Consider the following 15,576-nt stretch of genomic DNA (forward strand, 5'->3'; position numbering starts at 1 on the left):
TCAGACTAGTAGGGATTGGTAGTGTGAACCAAATTGTGCAATCAAACTCTAGGTAGTTGATTTTTGTGTTATATAATTCATAGGTGTTGACTTTACCGAAGTTAACAATAAAAAAAGACTATGAAGTGCGAATGTAAGTGTATGAACTTAAAAAAAGGATACGTATCAAAATTATATATTTTATTTTAAATTTCAAAGTCATATTTTTTTGGTATATTTGATTGAGTTATATAGTTTTGGTTGATCAAGTTTAAATGCTGTATAACTTTTAAGTTTTAATTATATGTATAAGTTACAAGCGAAGATGACATTAGTGAAACCTCATTCACGTATATCTAATTCATGTACATAATGGCAAAAAAAATGATAAGTGTTCCATAATGGCAAAAACTTTAGTCACCACGAAGGTTCCTCAAATGGAATGGAAGAAAACACATATTTAGTGTGCTAAGGGGACTGGGGGCGGTGCCCTTTTGTCAGTGATATAGCCTTCTTCCACGCGTGATAGATTTCAACAACCCACCGCCACCATATATTTCAATGAGTGATGGATGTAGTGCGTGATATATTTCACGCGTTATGGGGTATTGAGTGATAAATGGATGTGAGTGGGTGTGAGAGTTTATTGTTGGGTGTTGTGAGTGATGACCAATGCCACTAAAAAGGTTGTGAGTGATGGAATAATGGTTGATGGCATGGCAGAACTTGATTGGATGTTGTGAGTGATGGAATTTTTGCAAGTGATGACCACCCCCTCCCCCCTAATCTAATTGCTAAATTCTTTATTGAAATTTCACTTCTCAAGTTGTTGTTTGGTGTATTTATTTTATTTGTTATATGTTACGTACCGGGAAAGATAAGTTAATTAACATAATTACACTGTTTCATTTTTAGAATGCTTAAATTTGAAACTAGATGAAAAATTGGGGGCATATATTCAATATGGCGTTGTATAAGTTTTCTAAACAACCCCTATAAGCGAAGACAGATGTCGGGCCTACATAGACACTTAGCTTTGTGTTACCAGTGTAACCTAACTGTAACGCCCTGAAAACCGAATTATTAAATTCGTTACCATGTTACCATGTTAGTAAAATGAGATACAATAACTAAGTTAATAAACCTAGTTAAATGCCTAATAGATAAGTTAAGGGATAAAACTTGTGGCAATTATGATGGTATGTTAAACATGAGGGACTTAGGGTGCCAAAATGGAAATATGAATTATTAAAAACAAAATATCACACACACACACAAGGTGTGTGTGTGCGTGACATCGATCAGAGGAGAAGGAGGGAGGGGTGCAAACCCTAACCCTCAAGAAACCATCAAATTGGGAAGAAATCTCGAGGAAGATCGGATGCATGAACCTGAAATGCTGACCATTTAAGTGTCTCTAACACAAGGTAAGTCGAATTAAGTGTTTCGGTGATGTTTGGTTAAGTGGGTTATATGTAATCCGTGAGTGTCTATTGAAATTGAGAAGGAATTCTAAACAATATGAATATATAGAGGCTATAGCATGCTTAATTTTGATTATGTTGATGTTTTGGGGAAAACCCCATTTGAAGTAGTAGTAGAATGAGGTTGATGATGACTATATGTGTTATGTTCTATAGAATTTTGATGGGTAAAGTTAGATGTTGTATAATGTTGTTGAATGAACCTAATTAGAATGGAAATTGTGTGGTAGTTGTTGAATCAATGATTTTGATATGAGATAGTAAGCTTATGTACAAGATACTTGTACATTGAGCTTAGATAGTAGTACGCTCACAAGGTGTTTGATGAAATGTCTAAGTGATGTGATGATATGAGAGTTATATGAAACATCTTGAGAATTATGAATGAATTATAGAAAGACGAGGTTAGTAGTAAACTAACTTGAATAATGTGCCTTGGATAGGATTCGTAGGAGTATTCGGAGGAACTATGTATAAGATTAGAAGAATATGCATAAATTAGTTGTACACTATGCTTAGGAGGTAGTAAACACGCCAAGTGTATGATGAAATGTATGTAGTGTTGTCCGTATAAGCTATTGTGATGTTACGGGTATATAATGATAAGTCGAAAAATAAATTAAATGAACCGTTGACTTCTAAAAGTCAATTGTATATAAGAAGAATGGATAGACGTATGTGTGTATAATGTGATGACATGATGGATTACACGAGTTGGGAATGATATGAATTTGGTTACATGTATTATGCTTGTTAGAAATGACTAATGAAAGTCAAACGTGAATTATGCGATCGATATGATCATTAACATGTACAATTGTGTATGCTAATAGAATGTGATTTCGATGACATGGAAGTATAGGAATCATGTCAAGACGGAATCAAGCACGGAAGGCTAACGGGTCAAGAACTGGCGAGGAAACGGATATGAACACGGATGCATGAGGTAAGTGATTTCCGTAATTACTTCTTAGTTGTTTATACAAAGTTATGTGCAACTTAACTAAGTATGATAATTGAGGTCAAATAGGAATGAATGGTATGATATCAATGAAGTATTAAACGGATCTTAGCTTTGATCCGAGCAAGGTATGTGTAATTAAGAATTGTAGCTAAGTAGTAGGATTGGTTACTTATGCAAGGAAGTCCTTTGTTGTTAAGAATGGGGCAAAGTTAACAAAAACGCCCTTGATGGGTATTTCGGGCAAACGACCTTAAAAGTTGTTTGGAAACCAGCTATTCTATTAGAGTAATGTCTTTGTCAAGTATGAAAGCGAAGTATAGGGTTTTGTATGTCATAGACCATTTAATGCGCAAATACCCATAACGGGTCAAAATAAGCTTTTGAGCGAAAATGGGCTAAGAGGATGCAAGGCATCCGAGAATTTAATCTTTCATGATAGTCATCAATGAAATTATTAAATTCATATGAAATTGAGGTCAAATAAACAGATTATGTTGATAAATGCATGACGGGTCGAATAATTCGTAAATGAATAATAAGCCGAAAATGTATAAGTCAAGAATTTCCTTAACCCGGATGTTGGATTTTAAGTTCACATGATAGAATGTTAATTTACAATCATGTAGGAAGAAACGGGAGGTTAAACGGGTAAAAGGTTTAAAAGTTATGCGAGTTTTAGTGCGTTCGAACGACGAAAACAACACAGCAGAAAACTGGCAAAACTAGAGGCCGTCACTGACGCCCCTATGGGCCGTCGCCGACGCCTTGTGCATTTTCAGTTTTCTCCGACGCCCTATTTTCCTGTCTACGGGGGTTTTTGGCTACGCGAAAAACTAAGAGCCGTCGCCGACGCCCTCCCCATGTTTAAAATGCTGAAATTTGTTAACTAAGTAGTTTTGTGTACTGTAAGCTTCGGTATATTCACCGTGGTCTACGACGGGCCTCCCGAACATAATTTTGAATGTTTCCTTGATGTTTTTGGGTTATAAATCCAAGTCTAAGCACCACATAATTAATGTACGAGTATGATAATTGAATGCGAATAAGTTAATCAAGAATTGGATGTAAGCAAATATGCGTAGACCTGATTATGTACGCATGTAGGTATGTATGTAGGTAAGTAGATGTGTAGGTATGTAGGTGCGTATGATTAGACGTATGAATATACGTACGCCCGAAGTAGGATTTATCGCCTATGAAAAGAATGGGGCAGGTATGCATGTATACATGGTTTCAATACGTTTAAGTATGGACGTTACTAACGATGTGCTTGAGATTGGAATGTAATGCAGGAGTGAGAACGTCAGATTCTTGTAGAATTGAAGCCGAACTTTGAAGCTGAACTCAGAACAAGGGAATCCGAGAGGATAGTCGAATGAATCAAAGTTTATGTTGTCAAATTTTATATGATTTTTAATTGGATGAGATTATTGTTGTATGATGATTGTCAATGACTAATGATTAAGTTGTATGTGATGTCCACAGGTACTACACGGATTTCTTCTACCACTATCGAAGATAAGCGGGCATAGATCGAGTCGAATAGCAAGGATTGTACGGAAAGAACAGTCACGTAGTTTGAATTATGTATTGCTTTGAAACGTTAATTCAATGTGAATATTGTAATCCCTTCTAGGAAATGTTTAAATTTTGTATTTGAGCCTTTATGTAAGTAATGTGTCTAACATAGAAAGAAATATTAAGGCTCGTATTTCCGCTGCGTCATTTTTAAGATATTACGTGTTAGGGTGTTACACTAACGAAAACTTTACACTCAAAGGAGTCATCGTAAGGATATGGACGACTCATCCTAGGTTTACAATAAACATAAGTTTCGCCAAATCTATTGAAAACAAGTTTTATAAATATCTTAAATGATCTCCGGTTTTCAAATTCATATATTCACTTAGCATAAGATAACCGCTAACGTTTGTGAGATGCGTATATCAGGTGTCGAAGATAACCATGACTCGATATAAAGACTAGCATCGCTTATTAAATCATACTATTATTACAAAGTGTATATTCTTATTATATACATATTAGTTGCGTAATTTCTTAAATTATGTTTTTGTTACCAAATCTATATCAAATTTTTACAACCCCAATTAGACCACCTATAGTGGTCTGTTGTTTGGGCGTGGATGGGTAAAAAAACGCACCGTTCACATGGTAACACTGCCCCCTAGGACATTTTTTTGGAAAATTTTGGTTGGGCGTTTCCATGAAAATGCCAGTGTTTAGATTGTTTTCATGATATTACTGTTAGGCAACTGTCAAATAAAAAAATCAATTTTTTAAAATCAATTTTTCACTTATAAAAAACCCAACTCTATCTCATTTTTATACACCTTTCTCTTAATCTTATAAATCCTTTTCTCATTCTTTATAAAAGGAATATCATGTATCCATTCCGCCTCCCTTTTGGTGTTCCATCTTGGCCTATGAATCCAAATTCTTATCGCTCGAACACCATCCAACCGCTACCAACCTCAATTATCAAGATATTGACCCGATCTAGATTTTGCATTTTCGTCTTTAACTAGTGGTAATGTAATTTTTATTTATTTAATGAAATATTATTTGTTTTTATTTTCAAATAAATAAAAATAAATAATGGGTTAATCAATGCATGAAACATTATGAGATATTATACCACTATACTCGTTTGAACTTCAAATTTTATAATAATTTTTTTACTGGACTGTCACTTGTCCGATCATGTGCAAAAGAAGAGTTTGAAACTAACCCACCACTACTCATGACGATATCTTTGGCCCGATGGGCTGATAAGACGGGCTACAGGAAACTTCTACAACTTCAAAATTTTACATTCAGTTTAATAATTTCTCAGTTCTTCAAAATTTGTTCTTCACAATACTTCACTGAGCCGCTTGAAACCTTTCACGACGGTTCTCAACCATCTCGCCGGAAAATCATCGCCGGTATCGCCGCTGCTTACGTAACACCATCACCGATCGAACTTCCACAGGTACAATTTTCATCTATCTATGGAATCGTTTAATTTGTTCCGATTGTTTGCGGTTTTCTAGGGTTAGGGTTTCGGTTTTATTTAGGTATTTTTCAACTTGCATTTGTAGTCTGTTCAGTTCTCATGCGTTATTTTAAATGAACTAATATAATGGAAAGAATGCATTAGAGGCTCTTTGTTCTAACATTAGGGTTTAGATGTTCCTACATGTGTTATTATCAATGGTGGTGACTGGTTAGAGTTTGATTTTTGCACATTGTTTTGTTTTACAATCATGTGAGAACAGAAATTTGACAATAAACTTTAGTTTTAGGGTTGAGATTTATAGATCCATGTTAAATTAGGGTTCATTCTAGTATTCAACCTTAGTGATCAAGAAATGAATAAATGGTGTATAGATTAAATACATTGTAGTTAGGGTTTTCGCGGTGCCTTTAATGCCTCACATAGTCACATCTTAAGTGATAAGCAACTCGGTATGTTTTTAGGACTTGATTACATGATCACTGTAGTTTTTTTAGTAATAGAGTTAATTACACCGTTAGTCTCTATGGTTTGTGACATGTAACAAGGTTAGGTATTAATAGTTTAAAGTCACGTTCTAAGGTTTTAACTTTTGATTTTGTAACAACTTGAGGTACTAAGGCTATTTTTCATTAAATTTTCAGTTAAGTTTGAATATAATGACGAAAATACCTTTATGTAATGTCAGGGACCATTTATGTAATACCCCTCTTTTTACATCTAATATCACACACACCCATCGTTCATACCTCCCTTAATTGCTCTATCATATAACTTTATAATCGTTTCTTAATTGCTCTTTCATATATCTGTGAAAATTCTTTTCCCCATATATGTGTCTGCGTGGAGTTGAACAAATTATACATATGTTAGGTTTATTTCTTACCATGTTTCTTCAGCATTTTTGCGTGGACTTTAACAAACTTTACATATGTTAGGTTTATTTCTTACCATGTGTCTTCAGCAATTTAAAATGAAGTATTTCTTTGTAATTTTTTTCTTTCGGATTAAACTTTGTTGCTTGTCTTTATGATTCATTGTGAAATCTAACACTTATATGATCATGACATGCTAAATTGTTCTTCTGTTAGTATCAAAGGGTATCTTGATGTGAGTTCTTGAATGATAAGTTCTTAGTATTTAGTGTTAAGAAATCAATTTTATACTAGTTGTAGCAGAAAACATTATTTAACGGGCTTGTAAGCTCCTCGCCGGGAAACCCCTGCTCTACTTTCTCGGCACTGGACTTTCTGACTCGTTCGCACTTGCCAGAACAATCTATGCTACCGGAAATGGTCCCTCACATTAATAATATATAGATTACATAAATGGTCCCTAACATTACATAAGGGTATTTTTGTCGTTATATTTAAACTTGACTGAAAATTTAATTAAAGTTAACCTTAGTACCTAATAATATATAGATTACATAAATGGTCCCTAACAACCGGCTTCAACATTTAAATAATATCACCTTTCTTTTAACATTTATATAATATCACCTTTCTTTTAAGATCACCTTTCTTTCTTAAGCAGTGATAATAATAGGCATAATTATGAAGTCATAGACATCTAACCAAAGTACTTCTAATCATGGTCACATGGATTGCGGTTCGCTCTGGTACCCGGAACGAAAACGGGTACAGGTCCGTGCATTTCTAAAATTTGTTACGCAGCGGGGTAGGTTCATTCGGAACGCCAATTCGGTACGCGGCACGGTGTACCATACAGTTTGGTACGTTGTATCGTATACAAAGCAATTAATAATTTTTTTCAAAAAAAATCCAATTTAAAATAACACATTTTATAATAAATATCTGTATACCCAGGTGTGAATTGGCACCATTAAAAAACCACAGGAAAGAAGAGTATGTAACGCCGTAATCGAATAGTCAGATTTTAATTCGCATTCCATGAATCAACCTGTTCATTTCCGGTACGCGTATCGGAGCGTTCCGAAACGCAGAATTAGTCGATTGGAAACACGTTTTTTTATGTTTCGCAACGAATTTAGTGACAATCGGGTACAAAAACAGTATGTGTTTTTATAAGCCACCAGGGTTTGGGTTTCTCTCTGTTTTCGCTCCGATTTTCTTCAACAACCATATGATTTAGGTATCTTTCTTACCGTTCTTCATAATCTATATTCATTCGATTACATGTTTTCTATATAATTCACGAATTATTGCTGCAACTGAGAATGAACTCAAAATCTCACATTAAACAGTGATATCGTTTTTAAAATCTCCAACCGCATGCTTAATGATAATTTATTTCAATGACCAACAAACGATTACAAATAGATCTGTACGGCTCTAAGTTATGAAGCGAAATTCGTTTTGCACAGGCCAGTTTTGTTTATAAATCACGTGGAGTGTTCATGTGATGATCTCACAGTACTGATTAGGCAAGTTATCTTTATTGTTTTGTTTGATATGACTTTTGAGTGGATCCGATCGGTTGATGTTTACCTAATTGATGGATAGCGGTTGACATATTACTTTTGATAGATGATTTTATTGTGAGTTTTGAGATTCTAATTGTAGGATTTTTGTTCTTTCTGTTTATTTTTCAGGATAAGGGAAAAAAATTACTAAAATAGGAAATTTTGATGTGGCTTTTAATCATTAAAAGTGCTAGAATAACGTAATTAAATGTTTTGATGTGGCTTTTAATCATTAAAAGTGTTAGAATAGTGTAATTAAATGTTTTGTGTGTGCTTTTAGAGGTATTTAAGGTAGGTTAATCAGTTAATGTAGTTTTCATAGGTTTATATTTTCTTGAACCTGAGCCTAAACTGGAAAAAGAAGATTACACAAAAAATAGTTTTTCAGTTTAACTGTTACAGATATATAGTTGATACATACTTTGTTACTGTGGATGTGCTGATCGTTTATTCTGAACTTTTGATTGTGTGATTGTGAATTTGTGATTGTTGTTCTTTTTCGGTTTTTACTGTACTACTTTGTTACTGTGGATGTGCTGATCGTTTATTGTGAATTTATGATTTTGAAAGTAAGAAATACTGTTTTATGCATACGATTTTGTTAATTTCATTGTGGTATTGTTAGTTGCAAATTGTGAATTTGAAATCTTGTTATTATGGAAGTCGGTAAGGTACTGTTATTGGTTTTATGTTAATCAAAATTTGTCAGTGGTTTGTTCCAGTAGTGTAGTATCTATAAATTTGTTGCTCAATGGATTTTTTTGCTGCTGCTTTTCTTGTTATCCAACTGTCTACTGTTTTTTAAATTAAAGAAATATTTAGCTGTCATTTACTATGTATCTTCTCAATCCTGTCATCAACATACTTTCGTGAGAATCATATATTATCCTCAAGTTAACTTACTTTTACTGTAATATCTTTTACATTAGATAATATCTGGCACTATAGCTACCTAATGGAGCCATCGACTGAATACGTTGCGTTTGAAGAGAAGGTGAAGAAGACGATCTACATCGACAACTTATCCCCTCAGGTTACGAAAGCTGTTTTAGAATATGCAATCAATCAGTTTGGGAATGTGAAAGACGTTCGGTTCGTTCCCACGTATTTCGCGTCTCGCGGTGTTTGTGCTGCTCTGGTGGAGATGGAATCAGCCAAACAGGCTGAAGAAATCATCTGTGAGATGGGTGATTCTCCTCTTATGATATCCGGAATGCCCAGGCCCGTGAGAGCCCGAAAAGCCCGAGTTGAAATGTTCGAGGACCGGCCCAAGAAGTATCCGAGAACTATTGTGTCCCGTTGGATGGATCCAAGCCATCAAAACTTTGAGCTGGCTGAGAAGATCAAAGATCTGACGAAGAAACATGCTGCTGAGGCTCAATATCTAATGGAGGTAAAGACTAGAGTAAAATGCCATTTTTGTCCCTGAGGTGTGGCCAGTTTCGCGACTTTTTCGTCCAAATGTTTGTTTTTTCGCATCCGTATCCAAAAGGTTTAAATCTTGCCATTTTCATCCGGCTCGTTAACTCCATCCGTTTTTCTCCGTTAAGTCAGGGATATTTCTGTCTTTTTTGCTAACTCAAAGGGAAAATTGGTCTTTTTCACTTTATGTAAAAAGACTGAATACCCTTGAAAAAGACCAAATTGCCCTTTAAGTTAGCGGAAAAGACGGAAAGACTCCTGACTTAACGGAGAAAATTGGATGGAGTTAACGAACCGGATGAAAATGGCAAGATTTCAAACCTTTTGGATCCAGATGCGAAACAAACCTTTGAACGAAAGTCGCAAAACTGGTAAAACCGTAGGGACGAAAATGACATTTTACCCTAAGTACTAATTGGTATTTTGGTTTAAACTGTGAAATATGTGTTGAATAAATGTCAAGTAAATGAAGTTTATTTCTTTTTTTTTTGTGCAGCTACAACTTGAAGAAGAAGAGAAGCTGCATAAACAGCAAGGCGAGACCCTGAAAACAAACTACAAGAAGTATGAGCTGATTGATGATGCAGATGGAAATGTGAAGCGTTTGAAAGCTGAATATGGAATGACACTCAACGACCACCACTGATCTGATGCTTCTAGTTTTCATGTCGTAGTATGAGGTGGACAAGTGGAGTTGCAGCAACTGCAGACTCTGCTGTCCAGGTATGGGCGAAGAAGGATGAGGTGGACAAGTGGCTATAGAAGATGGAGAGCTGGAAGGTCAATTTTTCGGTCAAGCAGATCAGATCTGATCTGGAGCGTGTAGAGCAGGGTCAAGCACAACAGTTCGTTTTCAAATGGTGTAAGTTTTCTATCTCCAAGGTCAATTATTTTGTTCTAAAAACTAAATAATCTTTGTCGCTTATTGGTTTCTTCTTTCGTTATAGTTGTTGAAATGTTTGAATTGTGTGTTCTAGACGATAAATAATCCACATTTAGGTTTCCCATTGTAGTTTTTATGAATATGAATGAAATGATCAGAAACGGAACTGGCGTATGAATAGAGGATGTTATTTAATTTTTTGCATTGTCTTTTTTAAGATTGATATTTGTGACTCTGATTAGTTATCCGGTTTCTTTTAACATGTTAAATATTTCAAATGTTAAAATTGTCCATGACCTGCGCCCCAACAGAGGCAGCGCAGTGTTGATAATGTTTATACATCCTGAATTATTACAAGGGTTCTCGACCTATACACGGGGCAGATGCTTCATTTTGCGGGAGCATCTGCTTCGCCTTCACCACCTCCAACGCCCATGTCTAGATCCTCAGGAAGCTCAGAAATATTTTTCAAACGGTCAACATAATTGTCATATTGAAGGGCTTCAGTCACGAGGTCCATAACAAGTAAATGTAGGTTATTGTATGCCTCCTGTGCGGCCACCAGGTCATCACCAGTGGCCTTTCCATGTGTGGCCGAATATTGGGTGTCCCATTCAACCTTCAGCGCCTCCGTTACATGCCTCGTACACTGACGGTAGCCCTCTGCATTGCCGTCATTGCGCGGCGAGACTATCAAGGTCACAACCGTGGAGTCCAGCTCTACCGAATTCAACACTGCATCGGTGAGCTGCGCATATGTGAAACGCGACTTACTAAGAAATTTAAAGTAACAAACACATGATAAGTTTCAATGCGTACATCGTTGCTGCAACCATAACAATATATTCATTAGTGGCTCCACCAAGCTCTCTGCCTGTGTGTGCGCAGCTTGGGCGTTGTTTTGTGAAGATTGGGCAGTATCTCTCGCCTCTTCAGCAGTTTCAGCGTGTGCCCATTCGCTTCCAAGGTCCAACTCAAGAGATTCACATTTGTTTTGCTTTTCAAGTAAGCGTTGTTTCAATTCGGCAATTTCAGTATCTTAGCAACAACTCGTTGAAACTGGTAAAACCTTGAAACCTATCCAAAGTTCATTCCACACCCTAAGAACGACAACAGAATTCGAAGTGCTTAATGCGCACCATGACCATCGGCTTGAGTTGTGAAGCGTGGAAGCGGTAGTAGTTCAAAATACCACTTCTTCATTATTATACAAACTTTTCCACTTCACCCAAAAAAAATCGAGGATGGCAGCCGTGGTGTGAACCCACTTTGCGAGTCGATCAAAGATTTAAAGTGTAGAATAGTTGGAAACTATATGTGATATGAATTTTGGTGGTTAAAGTATGGTAAAAAATTTCTTTCCAATTATATAGAAACTCTCCAAGCTAAAACTCAGATTGGTCGATTTGATCTAAAGTTTTGACATAACGGTTGACTGTAAGAAACCAATTTTTTAATCGCCGGTCGACTGTAAGAAACCAATTTTTAATATTTGTAACATTATTTTTCATTTTTTTTTGTGGGGATGTCAAGTGCATTTTGATCCATCTTTAACATGGTTGCCAAACTTATGAAAATACATTGGTTCAGAATAATTTTGACATAAAAAAGTTGATATATATTCGGGTTAGTAACAATGGTATTACATTAGTATAAAATTATTCAGTCAATCACTAAAAGTCTTATCATCTTTTTATAATGTTGTTGCTTCTAATGAGTAAATACCTGGTTATTGAAATTTATCAACTATCTAAAGAATATTTGAATTTGAACACACTAATAATTCATATAAATACAATTTTTTATCATTGACGGGCCTACTCACAAAGTAAGGGGTAGCCATTCCCCAATGAAAAAAAATAATAATGTTATATTTGCATAAAAACTCCGAACACCTCCTTAATAGCTTGGTTAAGCCCGTGATAAGAAAATATTATGCATAAAAAATACAGAGACATTCTTGAATCGGAACAAAGGCCAACCAAATGAATCTTGATACCTTTGTTTTCAGATGATAATCAAAGTATTAGTGGTTACACACGTTTTCTTTTGGTGAAGAAAATAAGAGTTCTAGTCAAATCGACCCAAGCGATGTTTTTTAAAGTTAACAAAGGGTCAAAATATAGTAAATAATCACATTTAAGTTGCAAACCAATTGTTTTGTGTGTGATATCTATTATGAAAGATGTCAACAAAGTTTGTTAATTGTATTGAAGAACTGGTGAAAGGCGGTAGTGTGAACCAAATTGTGCAATTAAACACTAGGCAGTTGACTTTTGTGTTACATAATTCATAGGTGTTAGACTTCACTGAAATTAACAATAATACACCAAGTAACATGCTTGTTTGAGTGGTTATAATTCTAAGTGGTCGGACGGATCCCCTAATGGGAGTTCCAAGGGGGCAACGCCCCCTTGGCGGTGGTCTTGGGGCAGCGCCCGTAAGAGCAGGGTCCAAGGGCAGAGCTTCTGGCTGGTTTTGGAAATTCTTATTATTTTCAAGATGCAAAATTAAGGCGGTAACTGCCTTAGTATGCACCGATCTCCTAATTTCGAAATGGTTCTTTGGTGACATTCTTCTGGTTCATACGAATTCATATACACGCATACTAAGTTCTATTCTCGATTATGAGTTGTATCCGATTAAATTATTCGTAAGAACCATCAAAATAATTTGATCTGAAAGTGATAACATGCCTCTCAGATCATCCGTTGTTTACCAAATTCCCCAAGAGCTAGATCATGTTTAGATGTTGTATAACCTTTTAGTTTTGATTATATGTAAGTTAAAGGCGAAGAGGTACATTATTGAAGCCTCATTCACGTACATACGAGTTAAGCGAGGTACATTATTGAAGCCTCATTCACGTACATACAAGTTAAGCGAGGTACATTATTGAAGCCTCATTCACGTACATACAAGTTAAGCAAGCAAGTACATCACTGAAATGTTATTCATATACATACAAACCTTGATATCAAATACAAAGTGTATCCGATTAAATTATTCGTAAGAACCATCAAAATAATTTGATCTGAAAGTGATAACATGCCTCTCAGATCATCCGTTGTTTACCAAATTCCCCAAGAGCTAGATCATGTTTAGATGTTGTATAACCTTTTAGTTTTGATTATATGTAAGTTAAAGGCGAAGAGGTACATTATTGAAGCCTCATTCACGTACATACGAGTTAAGCGAGGTACATTATTGAAGCCTCATTCACGTACATACAAGTTAAGCGAGGTACATTATTGAAGCCTCATTCACGTACATACAAGTTAAGCAAGCAAGTACATCACTGAAATGTTATTCATATACATACAAACCTTGATATCAAATACAAAGGATGATAAAAATAAGTAGGGTAAGAATGATAATAAAAATGAGATTAATATTTAAAGATTTATGTGTGGCCCACCACCACCACCCAATATTTTTTTTCACACATGATGGGGCTGAAATAGGTAAAAACCAAAAATTAACTCCTTATAATCAATTAAATTCAAATCACAATGGCTGCCAAATAACTTATTACTGATTCATCACTCGACAAGGAAACCATCAACCGTTTAATAATCCGATGATAATCATGAAGCCCTAACGCAACCGCACCCACTGGCTTATTAAACACCCGGTTTAATTTATGATTCATCAATTTCCTCAACGCTTGTCTGCACATCTTCATGAAACCCTCATCCACTTCACCGCCGTTAACCAAACACTACCAGAAATGCTTCATCTCTTTATTATTCGATCCAAGCAGCAACGGCATCTATTTATTCCCCCTCAATTTCTTAACTTCCCCGTTCACCGATCTAGGGTTAGGGTTTACATCCAGAACCTATGATAATTTGTGCGGTAGACAAATAAGGATTCAAAGTGTAGACTTGCGTTTTGTAATCCCCACAATATATAAAGATCTTTAATTAGTTGTTGTTCATGGTAGGTAGTGAAGAGTGGATGGTGGTGGTGAAAGGTGGAGATGGAGATGGAGATGGGGGTGATGGTGATGGTGGTGGTGGCGGTGAAGGGTGGGGAAGATGAAGTGATGGGGTGGCTGGTGGGTCACACATAAATCTTTAAATATTAATTATCTTTATTTTTAAGTTATTAATTTAACAGTAAGGGCTTGTTAGTAATTTCACACCTACTTAACACCAAAAACTACCCATCCATGCTATGGACTATCCGAGAACGAATGTGTAAAAGTTGGGGACTATAGCTGTAATTTTAGAAGTGTAGGGCTATAGGTGAAAATTGAGCAAACCATAGGGACTATCCGACCATTTTTCTCTCTTTGTTATATGTTTAAGTACCGGAAAAGTAAGTTTCTTAGCCTAACTACTAACCAGGTTGTTGCATTTAAAGTTGTTTAAAACTAAAACTAGACGAAAAAAAACGTGTTCTGTTTAATATGGTGTTGTGTAGGATGTCTGCACAACCATGAACCACTATAAGCCTAGGCAAACGATGAGCCTACAAAGATACTTCCTTTTGTGCTCTCCTGCTGACGGATTGACAGTAACTTTACACTCAAAGGAGCCATCGTAATGATATAATTGACTCACCGTAGCTGTACAATGAACATAGAAAGCTTTCGCTTAAGTTTCTACAAGTCTTTAAATGAATTTCGGGTTTGAATCCAATCCACACAGTTAATTGTATTTGATCAGACAAGTGTGCAATCAAACTCTAGGTAGTTGACTTTTGTGTTATATAATTCATAGGTGTTGACTTTATTGAAGTTAACAATAAAAAAAGACTATGGAGTGCCAATGTAAGTGTACGAACTTAAAAAAGGAAACGTATCAAAATTATATATTTTATTTTAAATTTCAAAGTTACATTTTTTGGCAACTTATGTCATTGAGTTATATAGTTTTGCTTGATCAAGTTTAGATGCCTTATAACTTTTAAGTTTTGATTATACGTGTAAGTTACAAGCGAAGAGGTACATTAGTGAAACCTCATTCACGTATATCTCATTCATGCACATAATGGCAAAAAAAATGATAAGTGTTCCATAATGGCAAAAACTTTAGTCACCACGAAGGTTCCTCAAATGGAATGGAAGAAAACACATATTTAATGTATTAATCTAGTTGCTAAATTCTTTATTGAAATTTTACTTCTCAATTTGTTGTTTGGTGTATTTATTTTATTTGTTATATGTTACGTACCGGGAAAGGTAAGTTAATTAACATAATTAGACTGTTTCATTTTTAGAATGCTTAAATTTGAAACTAGATGAAAAATTGGGGGCATATATTCAATATGGCATTGTATAGGTTTTCTACACAACCCCTATAAGCGAAGGCAGATGACGGGCCTACATAGACACTTAGCTTTGTGTTATCAGTGTAACCTAACAAAAACTTTACA

At 35.4% G+C, this 15,576-nt stretch overlaps 1 protein-coding gene and 1 long non-coding RNA gene across 3 annotated transcripts; both read left to right on the plus strand.

The window, feature by feature from the left end:
* The first annotated feature begins 1,280 nt into the window (after positions 1-1,280).
* On the plus strand, positions 1,281-4,145 carry LOC118480379. The gene is made up of 3 exons (XR_004862319.1): positions 1,281-1,406; positions 2,326-2,409; positions 3,720-4,145. It is a non-coding gene; the product is annotated as an uncharacterized LOC118480379 (long non-coding RNA).
* Positions 4,146-5,261: 1,116 nt separating this feature from the next.
* Positions 5,262-10,372, plus strand: LOC110927233. Of its 2 annotated transcripts, none has more exons than XM_022170883.2 (3): positions 5,262-5,419; positions 8,819-9,282; positions 9,808-10,372. In XM_022170883.2, the coding sequence occupies exons 2-3, from the start codon at positions 8,845-8,847 to the stop codon at positions 9,955-9,957; spliced, it is 588 nt and encodes a 195-aa protein (XP_022026575.1). In that variant the 5' UTR covers positions 5,262-5,419; positions 8,819-8,844; the 3' UTR covers positions 9,958-10,372. The 2 variants fall into 2 exon arrangements, with proteins under 2 accessions (XP_022026575.1, XP_022026576.1); XM_022170884.2 differs by lacking the exon at positions 5,262-5,419 and adding an exon at positions 7,356-7,558.
* Positions 10,373-15,576: the final 5,204 nt, after the last annotated feature.

The sequence above is a fragment of the Helianthus annuus genome, chromosome 7 (assembly GCF_002127325.2).
Source record: "Helianthus annuus cultivar XRQ/B chromosome 7, HanXRQr2.0-SUNRISE, whole genome shotgun sequence".
NCBI classification, from domain to species: Eukaryota; Viridiplantae; Streptophyta; class Magnoliopsida; order Asterales; family Asteraceae; genus Helianthus; species Helianthus annuus.

Coding starts and splice junctions, on each gene's coding strand:
- LOC110927233 (XM_022170883.2), top strand. CDS start 8,845: ATGGAGCCATCGACTGAATACGTTGCGTTTGAAGAGAAGGTGAAGAAG. Junction 9,283..9,807: donor AGGCTCAATATCTAATGGAG/GTAAAGACTAGA, acceptor TTTTTTGTGCAG/CTACAACTTGAAGAAGAAGA.